The 16,678-nt window shown below is 39.8% G+C and overlaps 1 protein-coding gene across 3 annotated transcripts in view; it reads right to left on the bottom strand.

Annotated features, from left to right (window-relative positions):
- TMEM260 (transmembrane protein 260) overlaps positions 1–12,602 on the bottom strand; it is an 81,329-nt gene extending 68,727 nt beyond the window's left edge. For all 3 annotated transcript variants that reach the window (XM_032405181.1, XM_032405179.1, XM_032405180.1), the window contains exons 1-3: positions 12,344–12,602; positions 7,420–7,451; positions 6,543–6,694 (exon numbers count right to left, since the gene is read on the bottom strand). In XM_032405181.1, the coding sequence (XP_032261072.1) occupies positions 6,543–6,694; positions 7,420–7,451; positions 12,344–12,503 (344 nt within the window). In that variant the 5' untranslated portion in view covers positions 12,504–12,602. The remainder of the gene's footprint in view (positions 1–6,542; positions 6,695–7,419; positions 7,452–12,343) is intronic.
- Positions 12,603–16,678: the final 4,076 nt, after the last annotated feature.

Here is a 16,678-nt window from a genome sequence, read left to right as displayed (position 1 = left end):
ATACCAGTACACTAAAAGGAAAAGTACAAAGTATTATTCCTGATTTTAAACCACTAAATAACACTGGGAAAAAAAACAAACAAACTGTAGTCTTCAAAAAAAAAAAAAACCCACAACTGACACGGAGGGAGTAAGATTATGAATAGCTTCCGAAAATAAGATAAAATCACACAATTCCCATTAAAATTCAGATTTATGCATTAACCAATAAATAATAAAGTTACTCAAGGTTTAGAACAACTCCTTTTATTATATCTCATCAGCTTCTACCTAATTATCCAAAAGAAAAAACCCTGGGCTTTCTAAGAATCAACATCATACACCTTACTTTTTTTACTAAGTTCTCATGGTATGCCAAATAACTTGCACAATGGGAGCCAATTTCTTCTGAAAGCACAGCCTGGTTTAAAATAACTCCCAAATTACAAATTTTCATATTTTGTTCGAAATGTTTAAAGACACAGAAGACCTCAAATTACCTTGTGACTCAAGCTTGACAGTGTTATTTTGTATTCAACAGCAAACCTGAATGGTTAAAAAGTACATTCCAGCATATTGTTCTCAAAGGCCCTGGCCTTGGCTTGTCATCACACTAAGTCCCTTTTCACTCAAAACTTAGAAGATGCTGCATACATTTTGAAACATTAAGATACTAAACGTATGGGAGGTAAACTTAAAAGATCCAAATAACTAAAATCAGCCGAATGAGGGTATGAAACTGTTTTCATCAGCAACACTAACCAACTCAATAAACAATAGATATTTAATATTAAGTAGTCTTATCATGCAAAGTTATGAAAGCATATCTTAATACTTCAATTCCTGAAGACCGCTTTCTGTTTTTATGGCTTTGAAAAGTAGCACATCTATGGGAGTTACGATCTAGAATTTTATTTGTAATTTTAAGAAATAACATGCATTTATTATTACAGCTGTAATGACTGATGACTAGTTCCAGTGGCAAAATCTCGGCAGGAAACAGATTTAGCAATTTGAATGTTTTATAAGTTTTTGTAATTGAGGAAACTTTTCATAATCTGACATTTGTTAAAACCACTTATTAGAAATTATGCAGCACAGTAGCTGTGGAAATATGAGCTAGCTTCACAATTATAAAGTCAGCCTATGTAGCCCTTTCCTATTGTATATAGTGGCATAAACCCCACAGCGGCCTATCAGCTAACTGGCAGGCAGGGGGCTGCTCTATTCAAAGTGAGAGATACAAGCTGCAGGGCAAAAACCTGGCAGCTCCCATCTGACCCCACAATCCCCTACTGGTGACAGCTCCAAGCTCCATGGCAAATTAGGCCTTCTCATATTACAATTGGAGAAGACAGATTCCATTAGCAGTATCTGAAATTGAGTGGAGAGCTGCACTGTTATCAGACTTGACTCATAAGCACTGCTATTAATCAGAGCTATGATAGCATTTATATATTTCAAGCTATCTGCTGCCTCTGTGATATTCTGCTACAAAGGGTTGATGGGACTTAGTAAAGTGAACAATAGAGCTTTCTGGGAAAAGCAGAGTAAATCAAGAAAGTCTATGACTTCCGCACATTCTGAAGGGATTGTGGTTTACATAAATTTTCTCCCAATTGGAGATTGAGCTCTTCCTCATCTTACACATGGGATTTAGTTGTCACTCAATGGTAACAGCTGTGAAAAGGTGAAGCGGCCCACCGCTCAGAATATTGCCTTCGCTTTTAAAGCAATTAACCCATGAACAGGAGGATACCTGGTGATATCAAAGGGATTAGGCCAGGCAGTGCATTATTAACATTTCCTTGAACTAATTCTAACTCTGACTAGCTGTCAGAAAAGACTCTACAGTCTTAAAAAAGAGTTTTTGCCCTGCTTTTTTCCCCTTCAAAATGAAGTGCTGCTATTTGAGCCTAATATGTCCCTCTACTTAGAAGAAAATGCAAATGAACCAAGCTCTTAATATGCTTAACCAGTCTGAGTCAATGCAATTTTTATACAAGTATGAGAGAAATATATGATCAATTAACCAGGGATCAAGACAGATATTCTCCTGAATGGAAATTAATGCTCCAGTACTTTCCATTCTTCTTCAACTACAAAAACTTGGTGACTATTTGTTACTTCTGCATAGTTACCTCTGAAATTAGGAAGAGCTTGACATTCTTCTCTATGGCAATAATCTAAAATACTCTTTGAGCTGGAAAATCCAAATGTCCCTTAAGCAGGAGATTCTACATTCTCTAAGGTATGGCATTTTAATTTCCTATTCTTTATTGAATGGAATCTTAGCTGGAGCTATAAGAATCGCAGACACAGTGCTCCGAATCAAGTATTCCTCCTCCAAAAGTTTAATCAAATTAATTTTTAGCAGCAGCATAACGTTTAGAATTGTATCACTTACAAAAAATAAAATACTGGCACAAAAGGATCTGCCAGAAGATATTTAAATATCACTGAAATTGGTTGTCGGTTCTTTGTAGTGAGCAGGCACGGTTTCACTATACCTTCAATTATCGTTAATATTCATATATTCTAGGTAACCTGGTTGACATGAAGAGATCTGATTTCTTACTGTACAATGTTAACGGTGTTAGAAAGTTTTTTAATGCAAGTTTCCTAAGACAGTACCTTCTAGAAAAAAATATTTGCAAAACTGTTTATTCAATGGTTAGTGACTTTGTCTTAATTTCTTTAAGTAAACACTGAATTTTGATTATAAAAACTAAAATAGTTTTACTTTCGATTCACAAGAGTCCTCAACAAACACTGTTGAATGAATTCTTCCATACTTCCATTTGGCCCACAATAGTTTGGAAAGGATATGCTGACTCTCAAGCCTATTGAGAGTAGATTTCCTGCCCTGGACCCTACTAAAATACACGATACAAGATATGCCCTCATCTGAGATCATAAGCAATTGAAATCTTACCTGAGGGAAAGAATTTTTATACAATGCTATCAACATACTCCATTCTCTTTTAGTGATACCAGAGCATAAGAAATGTAAGCATGTTGATGTTGCGAGACAGTGATTTCAGGGCTCCTTCCTTATTAAGTATATAGGACCTAGTTTGAGGTTGCTTAGAAAATAAGTTTGAAATTCAAGTACTAAGCAATGCTAAATCCCGTTCATATTAGTGACGTACCTGAGCTGTAACTTTTTAAATTCTGTATTAATAGGATTTGCGAATTTTAAAGGTGACACTTTAGATATCGTACCATCAAAACTTAAAAATCATTTACTTCAATGGCCTTGAAAGAGAAAATCCCAGTTCCTACAAATCCCTGTGTTATGTAGTCTTAAAAACACAGATGTACACATTAATAAAACGAATACTGTTTCATAGAAATGAAATGTATTAAACGCCCTTCACATAGTGAATGCTGAAAAATACCCCTGAGGGGGACAATACATAAATACATACAGAAACAACTGCCACAATCTTACTATTTTTAATTCAATAAAGTATAGTGACGCATACAGCTTTCAAAGTGCTCTTTTACTCCCATGCTTTCTACATTAGGGCGAAGCGAATATACATGAGTTCTTGTCAACCATTAGGAAAGACTGACAAAAAAATGCAGTGTTAATGACATCTTACGGCTCTTAAAAGCAAGAGAAAGATGCAAGGAAAGCAAAAATTACATAGTAATTGGAAACAACGAATAAACTGTTCTTTCAATCTAAGTCATGTTTACTGAAAAAAATGGAGCTTTTTACATCAACACATTTAAACAGAAATTTGCTTTTAAAATACAATCTTTGTTTAAAAGGTACAGAAGGTCTTTATGTCCACCCCAAGAGCTAAATATAGTGAATGCCATGTGAACAATTACCTGAAAAAAACCTAAACCTGTTAAAAGAATTAATTTACTGCACACCAGTCAGCGCTAATCCTACGTGTACAGTAATGTTCTCTGAAGTGATGGGGGGAGAGAAAGAATAAAACTGTTTCCTGGATCAAAACCCTCCAATATTCCACAACAAAATGGAATGATGATTTGGCCTGTCGATGAATAAAGTAGTCAAATGTCTCCTCAACAAATTCTGATAAAGGAGGCAACCTGTAAAGGAACACATTTACCGGACGCTGGGCTGGAAAAAAAGCTGTCACTGTAATGGCTGCACAGGAACTGTGTCCTGCTGTTGGGTTTATATTCACAGAAGAAAGGTTTTAAAGGTTAAGTTCAGGTCATACAACAAATGAAATTGTAACAAGCCAGCTGACATTGTATAATGTCTTCTTCCACTCAATCAATAGGCTACTGTTAGTCCTATTACCATAGAGATGGCTTGCTCTCTCCTGAAGGGTGTCTATTGTTTGACAAAACAGATTTGCCACTTGAACTAGGTTGTTCCCAGAGGACGTGTACCTTGTCAATTATTTGTATTCAAAATAATGAAGTATTTTCATATTAAAATGTATGTAGGAGAGAATATTGTGGGATCCCTTTTCTGAAAGAAAGCAACTTTCCCAAGTACAATATTACCAAAACATTCTGAAAACCACTCGAATATCCAGTTTAGTCATATTAAGGGTTTTTGATTTAAAGCCTATTCAGCAAATATACAAATTTACCATTAAGACTGTATTTAAAAAAAAAAAAGGATCACAGGTTAAGTGTGCTAATCTAAAACCCATTATAATCAAGCATGATAATAAAAGCTATTTTGAAATGCAGACAACTCAAAGGAAAATTATTGTCCAAAGCTATTTGGATTCTGTAAATTTTTTATGTATGATTTTTACAGTGGTTTTCATGTGGAATGGTATCACCAATTAATATATTGAAAAGCATGGAAAAGTTTTAGAGAACAAATCACTTTATTTGCATAAGAGCTTTTTATAGCCACATAGCATTTAAATATATGTTATAGAAATGATCTTCTAAAATATAAATAAAAAATAAAAAATAAAATAAAATAAATTACAGATGAACTACTAAAATAAATACAGGTATTAATTTTCTTTAAATGCCTTTGTCTTAAATGTCTTGTGAAGATTATTAATTCATACATTCAATACAAGACAAGTAGTTCTACCTTTCAACCTAGATATTTAAAAATGTTAAAGATCAGTTTTTCTCTCAATAGAAATAACGACAAATTCTTAATTATAAAAGACTCAGGAGAAACAATTCTAAAGAAGATTACTCTAATCATTTAGAAAAAGAAAGTATTCATAATACTAATCAATCCAAGCAGAGATGTTATTTTCAACATTTCATACTGAAAGATTGGCTATCACTGAAAACCTGTAACTGAAATAAAAATGAATTAAATAATGTAGACACAAATGTAGTAAATGATCAACAGTTACAACATCTGAATCTGAAAGCTTTCCACAAATAAATTTAAAAGTAAGCTTTAGGGTTATAATTATGTTAACTTTTACCTTTCCATAAATAATTAAAAAGGAAATTTAGAAAGAATTTAGTCAAAGGGCAATTTTATGACTAATGCAAATAAAAACATTAGTCTCCAAAAATGGCGTTTGAAATTGTCTATTCAAATTATACTATATTTACATACAAAAATTTGTTTTTATAATAAAAACTGCAGTAGTTTTTTTTTTTTTTTTTTAAAGATTTTATTTATTTATTTGACAGAGAGAGAGATAGCGAGAGCAGGAACACAAGCAGGGGGAGTGGGAGAGGGAGAAGCAGGCTTCCCGCCGAGCAGGGAGCCCGATGTGGGACTCGATCCCAGGACCCTGGGATCATGACCTGAGCCGAAGGCAGACGCTTAACGACTGAGCCACCCAGGCGCCCAAAACTGCAGTAGTTTTTGAAAGAAGTGTTTTAATTTGGTTCTCCCTTTGCAGGAAGTGTAACTTGTATTTTTTAACTATAATCTCCTTAGGCATAGGTTAGACTGGTTAAGAATGAAGGAGTCAGAAGCAGCAAAGACAAATTAAGTTTACCAACATCCTAAACTAATGACCCATTTTTTAAAAGCAAGGTAGCCTTCCAAACTAAGACAACCTTCCTATCAGTGAAGTATGTGGGGTCTAATTTGCCTACCTTATTAGGAACAACGTGAAACCTTACCAAAACCATATCCCAAACTGATTTCCTTAGTTAACAGCCTCATTTCAAAGAGTATACAACATGTGCATATTTAGGATACAGTATAATTAGGTATTAGCTCTGGACCTGATAGGCAGCTGCCCATCAGCAACACTGTGAGTAATTAAATGATATTTATCATTTACCAAAAGATGAACTTCATATTGTTGAATTAAACTGGCCCATCTGCATCTTCATAAAATGACAAACCTTATTAGTTCTGCCTAACCCGAGAACTGTGATAATGAACTGGTGACACCTTGACTCCATTGTAGGAAGCACAACCAACTGTGTAATCACCTGAGGGGTCAAGTGCGTATGAAATTACTGGAAATTAAGAAAGTGTAATCACAGGAGTGATTAGGAAAACCATTCAAGCAACGAAAAGAGTTTTGGTTTTGGGGTTTTATTTAATGTCTGCACTTAGGCCATCAGAATGCTCCACCTCCAATTAGCCAAAATTAATTTTAACTCATCAACTACTTTACCTGAAAACGGTGAAAAAAAGTAACGACGCAGCTACTGCTCCAAACAAGCCACACAGAAGATTGACGCGGTAGGCAACTGAACCAAAAGGAAAGAGCATAATTGCCAGTTTAGCCACCAGTGTGAACAAAGGATAGCCAGGAGGATGGGCAACCTATGGAAAAATCAGCGAGTTAGAAGGTTTTCACCTCCTACTAAAGAGTCACACTGGCTTTAATTGCAAAGTAGCCCTTTGCTCGGGCAAGTATAAAGATTAAGAGGCAATGTCTACATGTTTGAACAGTGGTTTTCTATTGTAATCCTTTTGTGCCAATACAAATAAATATTTTCTTTAGCGGATTTGGCAGCGTCTATCACATGGTGTGTCACCTAGAGAAAGGGTGACATATTTCATTGTCAGTTCTTAAGCAGTTTGTTCTCTGGGTTCACAGTACATTAGGGTCATTTAAAAGGCTACTGAAAAAAAGCAGGTTCTGAAATTTCGTATTGGTTGGGAAGTTGAAAGACCACACTGCTATCGGATTACCACCACGCTGACAGTCCTAAGGTCTTGCCTAAAGGGATCATGCACCATAATAAAGTTTATTAAATAATAAACTTATTAAAACTGTTAACCCGATTTATTTTATTCTCCATAGCTTATACAAAATTTGGGGTGATAATAAGCCAGCTACTGTATATATAGTAAAGGCTTTGCTTTATAATTTAGTTTAATTGGATTTAAAACTTAAAGTAAATTGTCACGTACTGTACTTATAAGTTACTAAAAACTGGGGTTTGAAAATAAATTAATCTACTTTACTCCATGCTTAATTAAACTTTCTTAATTCCTAAAACTGTTAATGAGAGCATTGATTAAACAATAAAACTAATACTTACTCCAAGCTCATGTGCAGCTGTGATCAGTTCCCCTGTGAAAAAATAATGTAAAACCAATAATTACTATTAGAAAATGACACTCCTCCAAAGTTTTCAAAATCCAAATGCTTGCACTGGGGTTTTGCATTAATTTGACTGGATAAAACTGTAAATCTGTAGAGATTTAACAGCATGAAATAGTCTAAGGATATTTTCTCCCTTAGGTCTTACTGAACAAATGATCTTTGATAGTTTTTAATAACTGGTCAGTGGAAACATAGGTGAATTCTGGTTTTTAAAAAGTGCTTATTTTCCTTCCTAAAAGTTGTGCACACTTGCAAATATACAAAAACTCTTATAGAATATAAGTGTAATATGCTGCAATGTCCCTCAAGAATTTAGTATAAAAATATCTACAAAGATGCAACTTTATGATAATGTAAAATGTGCAGACCTCTGAGGCTTGGACACTCCATAACATGTACCATTCTGCTCTAAACTGGCATTTGAATACCTTCTCTACATTAATTATGTCGGGTATCTTTAAATAATTGCCGAGCACTTATTAGCTCCAGGCTATTTTGGTAAGCTCTGACTACCGTAATACATTTCTGCAAACCACTAAATCATTATGTTATTTACATAGTCCTTTGTAATTCCTCACCATCAGCGATTATTTCTAAAATTATGATGCAGTAATTCAATGTCTATTTGTTAATATTTTAAGTATCCAGAGCACAGGGACTATTTCTGATTCATTCCTGTGCACTGTAATACAGGACAATGTAAGAAGTCAATGTTGATGGTTTATGAAAGTTACTAGTATCTATTAGGAAATGTATTAATGTCCATTTTCTATCCTTCGATGGGTATCAGTGCTTCTTTAATTTCTACTGTCCCAGCCGCGACGTAGATCTTTACCCTCTGGCTAGGACGACAGCAAGAGCTTTGACCAGTTTTCTACTTCATCTTCATACTGAAATCACCTCTTGCCACCCCACCTCCCCAAAACAGGTTGGATTGTATCGCTAATCCAAAATTTCTCAATGGCTGCTCTCTGCTTACTAAATGAAGTTCAGATTCCTCAGCACAACAGGCTAACCCTCTAAAGGCTTCAAGGTCCCTTTACAAGGCATTTATCAATGAAACCTATGCTCACCTCAGTCAAATCTGATTACCCACTGTTCCTCTGGAATGGTTCTTTTGCACCTCTTATCACTCATTTTCTCACCCAGTGTTCTCTCCTAAATCCTTCAAGGCCTAGTTCAATTGCCACCTTCTCAGTGACACCTTTCCTTATACATACCCCTCCCTAGCCTCCCCCACCAGAATTAATCACTTCTTCCTCCTCCACAGAACCTGCTCTTAGCACTTATTTAGATTGCCTTATATTCTAGTTAGTTGTTTTCATTTCTGTCTTTTCTACTAAGTTGAAAATATTATCCTATCCATTTCAGGGGTCTTCAAGACACCACCACCCTTCCCTCCTCTGGTCCCACAAAGAAACTAATTCAAGTCCTGCACACAGAGGTTGACAATAAGACAAATCATACTGTCATCCTTACTACTCAGACACCCCTATCTTAGGGTGAATGACTGCTTGCCTCATGGAAGCCCCATAAAGGCACCCAAAGACAGATACTGCTTTCCTAAGTCAGTTACTTAGGGATACCTTTTAAGTTTTCTGGAGATATTCAAGAGCAATTTGGAAACCAAAGGCACTTTTTCCATCTTAGAGACTTTTTTAAAGAAATAGTTTATGGTCTAAAAATATTTAAACTAACTTCCCTTTGTAACTACTGTCGACACTTTATAGTTTTACTCCAGAATGGATTAGGCTTGTCTTCAGTCCCAAACCGTTTTAATCAGCTTTTTTGGTATTTCTATAGGTATGATGAAACACAATTAAGTTCAAATTTTCAACTTTTCAGAATATTTATTCTCCTCCATGTAAAATGTATTTAGAATTGCATTTAACATTAAGAAAAATAGCCTAGTTTCGCTAACTTCTTTTTACCATTAAAAAATCATGTTGTTCTTAAGTTCTGTAGGTATAAAAATTGGGGGAATGTGACAAATTTCCATCACCTACTCTTATCAAACGTTAAACTAAAATCTAAATAGGAAAGATAGCTATTATTCAAAGTCTATAAATGCATCCTTGAAAAAAGCTAAAGGGAAACATTACTCTTAAAATGGACTATGATAAAGAGAAAAGAGAAATGTGACTGGGGGGAACAAAAGAGCCTCCTGGATGCTCGGTTACTCCCAACCCTTTATCCTAGGGCTTCTTCAAATTTAAGTCCCACTACAACTGCACCAGAATTACCTGGATGCTTTTTAAAAATGAAGATTCCTTGAGCAAACCTACCTATATTAAGACCCTCTGGCACCGGGGCTCAAGTTTCACAGACAATTCTGGGGTACATTCAAGTTTGAGAATTACAGCTTTTCTGTCTGAGATGCAAATGGGTGGCAAGCTCAGAATTGTTAGTGGATGCTTATCCTTTACAAAAACCAGCTCCCTCTGCGTTATACTTTTTATATTAATTACGCAATTATATGCTCATCTATCAAGTCTGTTACAGACAGTATCCTTAAAATATATGAACACATAAATAAGCTTTGTTTTACCCAAGAATAACAAATAGATGTGAAGGCAAGATTCCCACACTCTCCTCCAGAGGATCATGAGTATTCCCGCCCATAAATCAACTGAGTATCAAACAGTGCAAGAAATAATTTTGGCAAGACTACACAATTTGATAGATTTATGGAGTATAATTTAAGACTTATCAAGAAAAAAATACATACTTTATACTGGTTTTGAGATGTGTTCTGTTTATTGATAAAAATATATTTCATAAACACAACATTCAAGGAGGACAGTACTTTCAACATATAAACAATATTATCAAAGATATGATTATACACATTTTACTGGCAAGACTTGGAAAAGTTTATTTATCATTCCCAACAATGAACACCAAAATATTAGAAGCAACCACTATTTGGCATCAAACTAAACAAATCAGAACACCTAAAAAGTTTGGTAACTCAATGTAAATGGGTAACTTTATTCTCCTGGGAAAAAATAACAGTATTAATAAAGACACCAATCATAGATTTTAAATAGACTTTAAATAACACTATATATGTGATGACGGATTTAACAAAGAACTTAGAGCAGAGGTTAAGAGAGTCTGTTCTAAAGTCAATCTACTCTTTCCTTGACTGCCCCCTGCTTTCTAGCTGTGTGAATTCTGGACACAGCTGAGCCTTAGTTTTGTCAGCTATAAAAGGAAGATACTGATAGTTCGTACCTCACAGGGGTAGTTAACAAAGGACAATCCACGTAAAGCACTTGGAACAGTGCCTGGCATATAGTAAGTGCTCAGTAAGAGTTATTTTTATTCATCCTATCTGAAAACTTCAGGTTCAAAGAACCAGGGTAAGTAACTGTCAATGTTCTCTTTTTCTTTTTTTTTTAAGGTACAGGACTACTCAATCTTTAAGTAATGCTCTCCCCATTGTCAAAACTCTCACAACTATAGTTATTTCTATTATTCAACGTAAGCCTTGGAAACATGGTAACTCCATTCCCAACTATACTAATGAAACACTGCTCCTATTTGTTCAATAGGACTTGAAAGAAAGAAGGCAATGATTTGTATGTAAAAGGAACATCAAGGATCCTCAACGTGGAAGGCAGCCCGGAAGATGGCCCCCACTGATCCCCAACTCCTGCTGTTCTCACTATATAATCCTCTCCCCCGTGAGCGTGGGCTGCATTTACAGACTGTCAAGAATAAAACAGGGCAGTGGTCTATCAATCACTTCCACGACTAGGTTTAGGAAATGACAGCCGTGTCAGTCGAGGGTGCCGTCTCTTTCTCTTCACAAGAGTCGGCTTCCCGAGAGACCCACGTGGCGAAGAACCGGACTGAGGTGAGAAGCGAATCCTCTCCCAAGATGAGCCCTGAGAAGACTGCAGCTCCCGCCCAACCCGTGACAACAACCCTGTCCTGAGGAAAGGCACCCAGCCAACCTGCACGGAGATTCCTGATGCACAGGGAAGGCGAGATAATAAACACCTGTTGTTTCAAGCCACTAACTTTGGGGTCATCTTGTTAAGAAGCAAGACGTAACTTAACTAGTACACTCCTTTTTTTTTTTTTCAGTCTATAGATTCACCTCGAGAAGTTACAGCACTACCGGCATTATCGGATGGTCACTTAATCTGGCATCAAGACAAAAGCAAACAAAACCAGGCTCTTGCTCCTCTTCCCAAATACGTAACAAGCCTATAACAAATACATAACAATGGCTCATGTGATTTCCGTGGTCCGTACTTTTCTTTTTAATAGAAGCAGCTTGCTTGAATCACAGCTGGCTTCCGCTCTTGTAAGCGTTCTCCCTCAAATAGTCTGCGGGGCCGGTTCCTTTTCAACATTCAGGTTTCAACTAAACACCCTGTTCGGAGGCCTTTCCTGGCCAGCCATTCTGAAGGAGGCCCGGGCTGCCCCACGCCCCCACCTATCCCCCATTTCCCTCCCACGGGCTGTCGCTGTGCAGGCGGTAGTGTGTGTACTGTCTCCGCCCGCCCGACAACACTCCCCAGGGTACTTGGTCACCACCGCCGTGACTCCTTTTGTCTGGAACACAATAAGGACTCAGGAACGTTTGTGGGCTGAGAAGGAATGGAAAGCGGAAACTCGGGTCCCGAAAAATGACCTGGCCAGGGGCAGGGGTCGGCAAAGTCCCACCAGGCGAAACCGGCAAGCCCCTTCTCCAGAGCCGGAGAACGACAGACACCAGTTACAGGAATGGAAACAGAAGTTGGCCTGGCACGCAGAACCCCGCACGGAGCACGGGCGGGCGGACCGGGGGGCGCGAGCTGACCCACCAGGGAGAGGGGCGGGAAGGCGGCCCTGAGATACTTTACCCGAGTCTCCCCCCGGCACCGAGGGGGGCAGCGTGAGGGTGAACACGGCGGCCACGCCGGCGAACACGGCCACGCCGCCGCGGAGGCCCCCGGAGCGCCGCGGCCCCACCCGGGCTGCCCGCCCCCCGGCCGGGCCCCCGCCGTCGCCACGGAGACCCATGGGCCCCGTGGGGCCGGGGGAAGGAGGCCGCGGCAGGCCCAAGGACTCGGGCGGCCCGGAGCTTCCCCGGCGAGAGGCGAGCACAGCCCGCGCGGAGGCTTCCGGGTCGGGCCTCGGCCGGCTCCCCGGACCGCACCTTCCTCCGCCGGGCGCGGGGAGAGGACGCGGCCCACCTGGCACCAGCCTGCCGGGGGTTCGGTGGTAGCGCGCCACGCGCTGGGACCCACGGGGGTATAATGTGCTTTACAGTCGCCCACCACGAGCAAGAGCCTTCTCTTAAGAAAGCAAGCCTGGGCGCGGGACTGCCATCTCTACCCCCCCCCCCCACACTGACTTGGTCGGGTCTGACAGAGACGGAGCGGGGTCGCAAACCGGGGTGCGCCAGGGCCGCCTCTGCCCCCGCTGGTGTGGGGTGGAACTACACCGGAGGGCCGCGAACGCCCGCCCGCGCCGCCCGGTGCCAGAGCCCGGGAAAGTGTGCGCGCAGCGTGTGCGAAGCAGGCCAATACATCGCGTCAACCGCATGTTTACTACGATTAATCACAAGCCCGTGTGCGAATTATTAAATCGCTGAGTTACTTTCAGAGAGATTAAAATACGCTAGTTGGTCTATTTTTTTCCTTATACCACGAGGAAAACTCAACCGGTGAGTTGAGAAACTTGAGTTTCTGTGTTAATACCAATAATTCGTATCCTGCTAAAGTTGTCTCCTGCTTTGATGAACAGGGGTATTGTGGTGGAGCTTTGACACAACATGACAAATGAAACGGAGATGCGGTACGCTGTACACGGTTAGCTGCGATGCAAGAAAGAACGGGGACTGCAGGACAACCACGTAGCACGGCTCTTAGTAAGATTTTTAAGCTTACATTTTACATTATTATAGTAATTATTCTGAAGTGGGAGGGGAGGAGGGCATCCTCTGTGGAATGCATCTCAAAATACACTAAAGATTAGTGACAATCTAAAACGTGTCACAAGTACTCTGAGTGGAACACTTGGTCTCAACTGTGGAGTAACATCCACCTGCATCGGCTGGCAGTTGCGCCAGCAATACCTTAGTCTTCCTCAGGTACTTAAATAATACTTTCTCGGCCATATTGGGGGTTCCTGGAGGGCATGGCCGTGTGGTAGGCAGCTTCTAAAATAGCTCCCAATGATCCCCTGACCGCGGGTATTCTTTCCTTTATGTAATCCTTTCTCTGGTGTGGGGGCCAGAGCTCTCAGTATGGTAAGGCATGAGTGATGGATTAGGTTTATAAAAAACTGACTTCCATCGTGCTGACACAGGCTGCTTTCTGTTTCTTTTCTGAAAGAGCACGCCAATGATTCATGCTGACTGAGCCAAGCATGTCCCTTTCATCTTTTGCTTCTGAGTTCTGTAAAAAGATACATTTTTATCATGGCAAATTATTTTCTAAAGGGCACAATTCTTTGCCCATGTATGGGTAGTAGAGATCAGTGTTGGAAGTAGGAATTTGGGAGTTCTCATGTAGGGATGAGAAGGATGAGGAAGTTCACCGAGGCATAGTGTATCGAGAACAAGGTGAAGGTCAAGTATTAGCCCCTATTTTCGTTTCGGGAATGGCAGGAGAGGAGGAGAGAACAGTGGCAGAGGGTCATGTGTCCCAAGAAGCTAAGGAAGAAATGATGTCAGTGAAGGATATGTGGTCAGGTTGTCACAGAGGGGGGAAGGACGGTGAGGAGGGCCAGATTGAGGTTTTGTGGGGCTTGAGTTTATACAATTTGGAGAATCATCTGAGCAAAAGAATACAAAACTGCAGATACAAAATTAGGTACAGGCATTGGAAGGAGCCTGTGCTAGTGACAGGCCGTGAAACTTAAGCTTCGTTAGCTTCATAGTTAATCTCCTTTGACGATGAAGTAGGGCCAGTGCTCTGTGCCCGACTCTGCCTCTCAGGACGTGTGCTGATGCTTTGCTCCCACCTGGAGCCCTGTCTCCTCCAGGCTTCCCTGAGAGGACACTGCTTTGGCTCTCCTTCTATCACTGGCCTCTCTGCCCTGGCTTCGCTTCTGTCAGACCTCCAAATACTAGAGTGTGCCAGGGCTCACTTGTAGACTTATTTTTTCTCTTTCTGCCTCCTTTCCCAAAATAATTTTATTGAAATTTTAAGTAGCAACTAGAGTCTAATAAATTCCAAAACTACACACTGCCATTCTTTCCTTTAAGCGACTGCTTTTAAAAGAAAATAACTGCACTGTGATTTCCCTGTTTATATATCTAAACAACATTTCAAACCTGGCAGTCTTTGCCTGTCTTATTTGCACCATATACCATGCCTAAAATGGTGACTGGCACAAAATAGTACTTAACAAATATTGGCGTAATGGATGGATACATGCACAATAAGAGACCACTGGTATACCTGTTAGGGATTGCATTTAGCTCCTGGTAACAGAGACTCTGCTACAATGTCTTCAACATGCAAGCATTTATATTCTTATGTAGAGGTCTCAAAGCAGTCAGTCCAACATTGATTTGGCAACTCTCTCATGTCCTCAAGGAAAAAACTGAGCTCCTTATATCTCCCTGCCCCATCCTACTCAACTTACGTCCTCAAGGTCATCTCTTGACCCATGATGGATGCTAATGCTCCATCTGTATTTGAGGAAGAAAGAGAAAGGATAGGAAGTGATGGGAATGCCCCAGCCTTTTAAAGAAGGTTATGGAAATGCCATTCCACAATTATGCTATATTTCATTGGTCACAGTTGATTAACAGGCCACTCCTAGGGGCAAAGGCAGTTGAGAAATGTACCTTTGCGGCTAGATGGCTTTTCAGGATTTTATCACCAAGGAAGAAGGGGAGAATGGATATCGGAATGCAACTAGCAGGTGCTGCTATTGTTAGATTTGGTGAGTTGGAAGTGTTTGAACCTTGAAAGTTCAAGGGGTGAGTTTCAGTAGAGTAGTAGATATGGAAACCAGGCAGTAGTGGGTAGGAAATGAGGAAATGGAAGAAGAGAAAATAGAACACATTGGTAAGAAGTGTGTCAGTGAAGGGAAAGAGAGAAGTAGTATGGGAATTCATAGGGACTGAAGTGTCAGATGAGGTTTTTTTTGTAATCCAAGAGAGTATCTGGAGAGAGACAGTAATGAAGTAAAGATGTACAGGAGGCTGGAGAGAATGGAACCAAGGAAGAAAGAACAGGAAGGATGAAGCTAGAAAATATTAGAGTTCAGGAGGGAAATTAAGGGAATGCATGACTGTTGAACTTGATCCTTGGGGAGACTAGTGAAATATATAAGGAACATGTACCTATTATACATGCTCTGGTTCATTCCACAGTGGGTTAGAGAGAGCTACTATAATACATACTATAAATTAGAAAAATATGTGTACTACTGAGGATTCAGCCAGAGGAACAAAAGTAGTAGGAGATATATGGGTGCTATGAAATTTATTGCAAGAAATTGTCTCTCGTGTTTGTGGAAGCTGGCTAGGCAAGTACAAAATCCCTAGGGCAGGCTGTCAGGAAGGGCAGGCTGGAAGTCTTGGGCATGGGGTGAAGCTGCTGTCCACAGGTGGAATTTCTTCTTCATCAGGGAATCCTCAGCTCTGCTCTGAAGGCCTTTCAACTGATTGAATCATGTCTACCCAGATTATTTAGGATAATCTCCCTGTCTTAAAGTCAACTGATCACAGACTTTAATCACAGCTACAAAATACCTTCACAAAAACACCTAGATTAGTGTTTGATTGAAAAACTGAAGAATGTTGTCAAGCCAAGGTGACTCATCCAAAGACCATCACAGTATACATAATGCAAATTCAAGTCAGAGAACATGTGAATTAGAAATAGAATATCAGATTGAAGGAAAGTAAATATATGAATGTATGGGCCTATGGTGTACCAAATTTGGCTCTGGGAGTCTTGAAAGCAAAACAAGAGGGAAATAAGATCATTTGTGTGGCCTCTTAGATCCCCAGGGAAAGCGAAGTCTTCCTGGCACCTATGGCCAGCACCTAGCTTCTGTGGACACCTTAGGGAATGGCTCCTCAATACAGCTGGGCAGATATGGGCATTCCAGCTCTTCACTAGGCCTCCATTGATACCTCCTAGCTGGGTGGCGGGGTGGGGGGGGGTGGGGGGGGGTGGCAAGTAGCATCTTATTACTGTTTCCCTGTGGCTTCTGATGATACCACAGTGAGG

Source organism: Phoca vitulina, unplaced genomic scaffold (assembly GCF_004348235.1).
Source record: "Phoca vitulina isolate PV1807 unplaced genomic scaffold, GSC_HSeal_1.0 scaffold7, whole genome shotgun sequence".
In the NCBI taxonomy this organism is placed as follows: Eukaryota; Metazoa; Chordata; class Mammalia; order Carnivora; family Phocidae; genus Phoca; species Phoca vitulina.
Note: the sequence above shows the minus strand (reverse complement) of the source record. Positions and strands in the feature narration are given on the sequence as shown.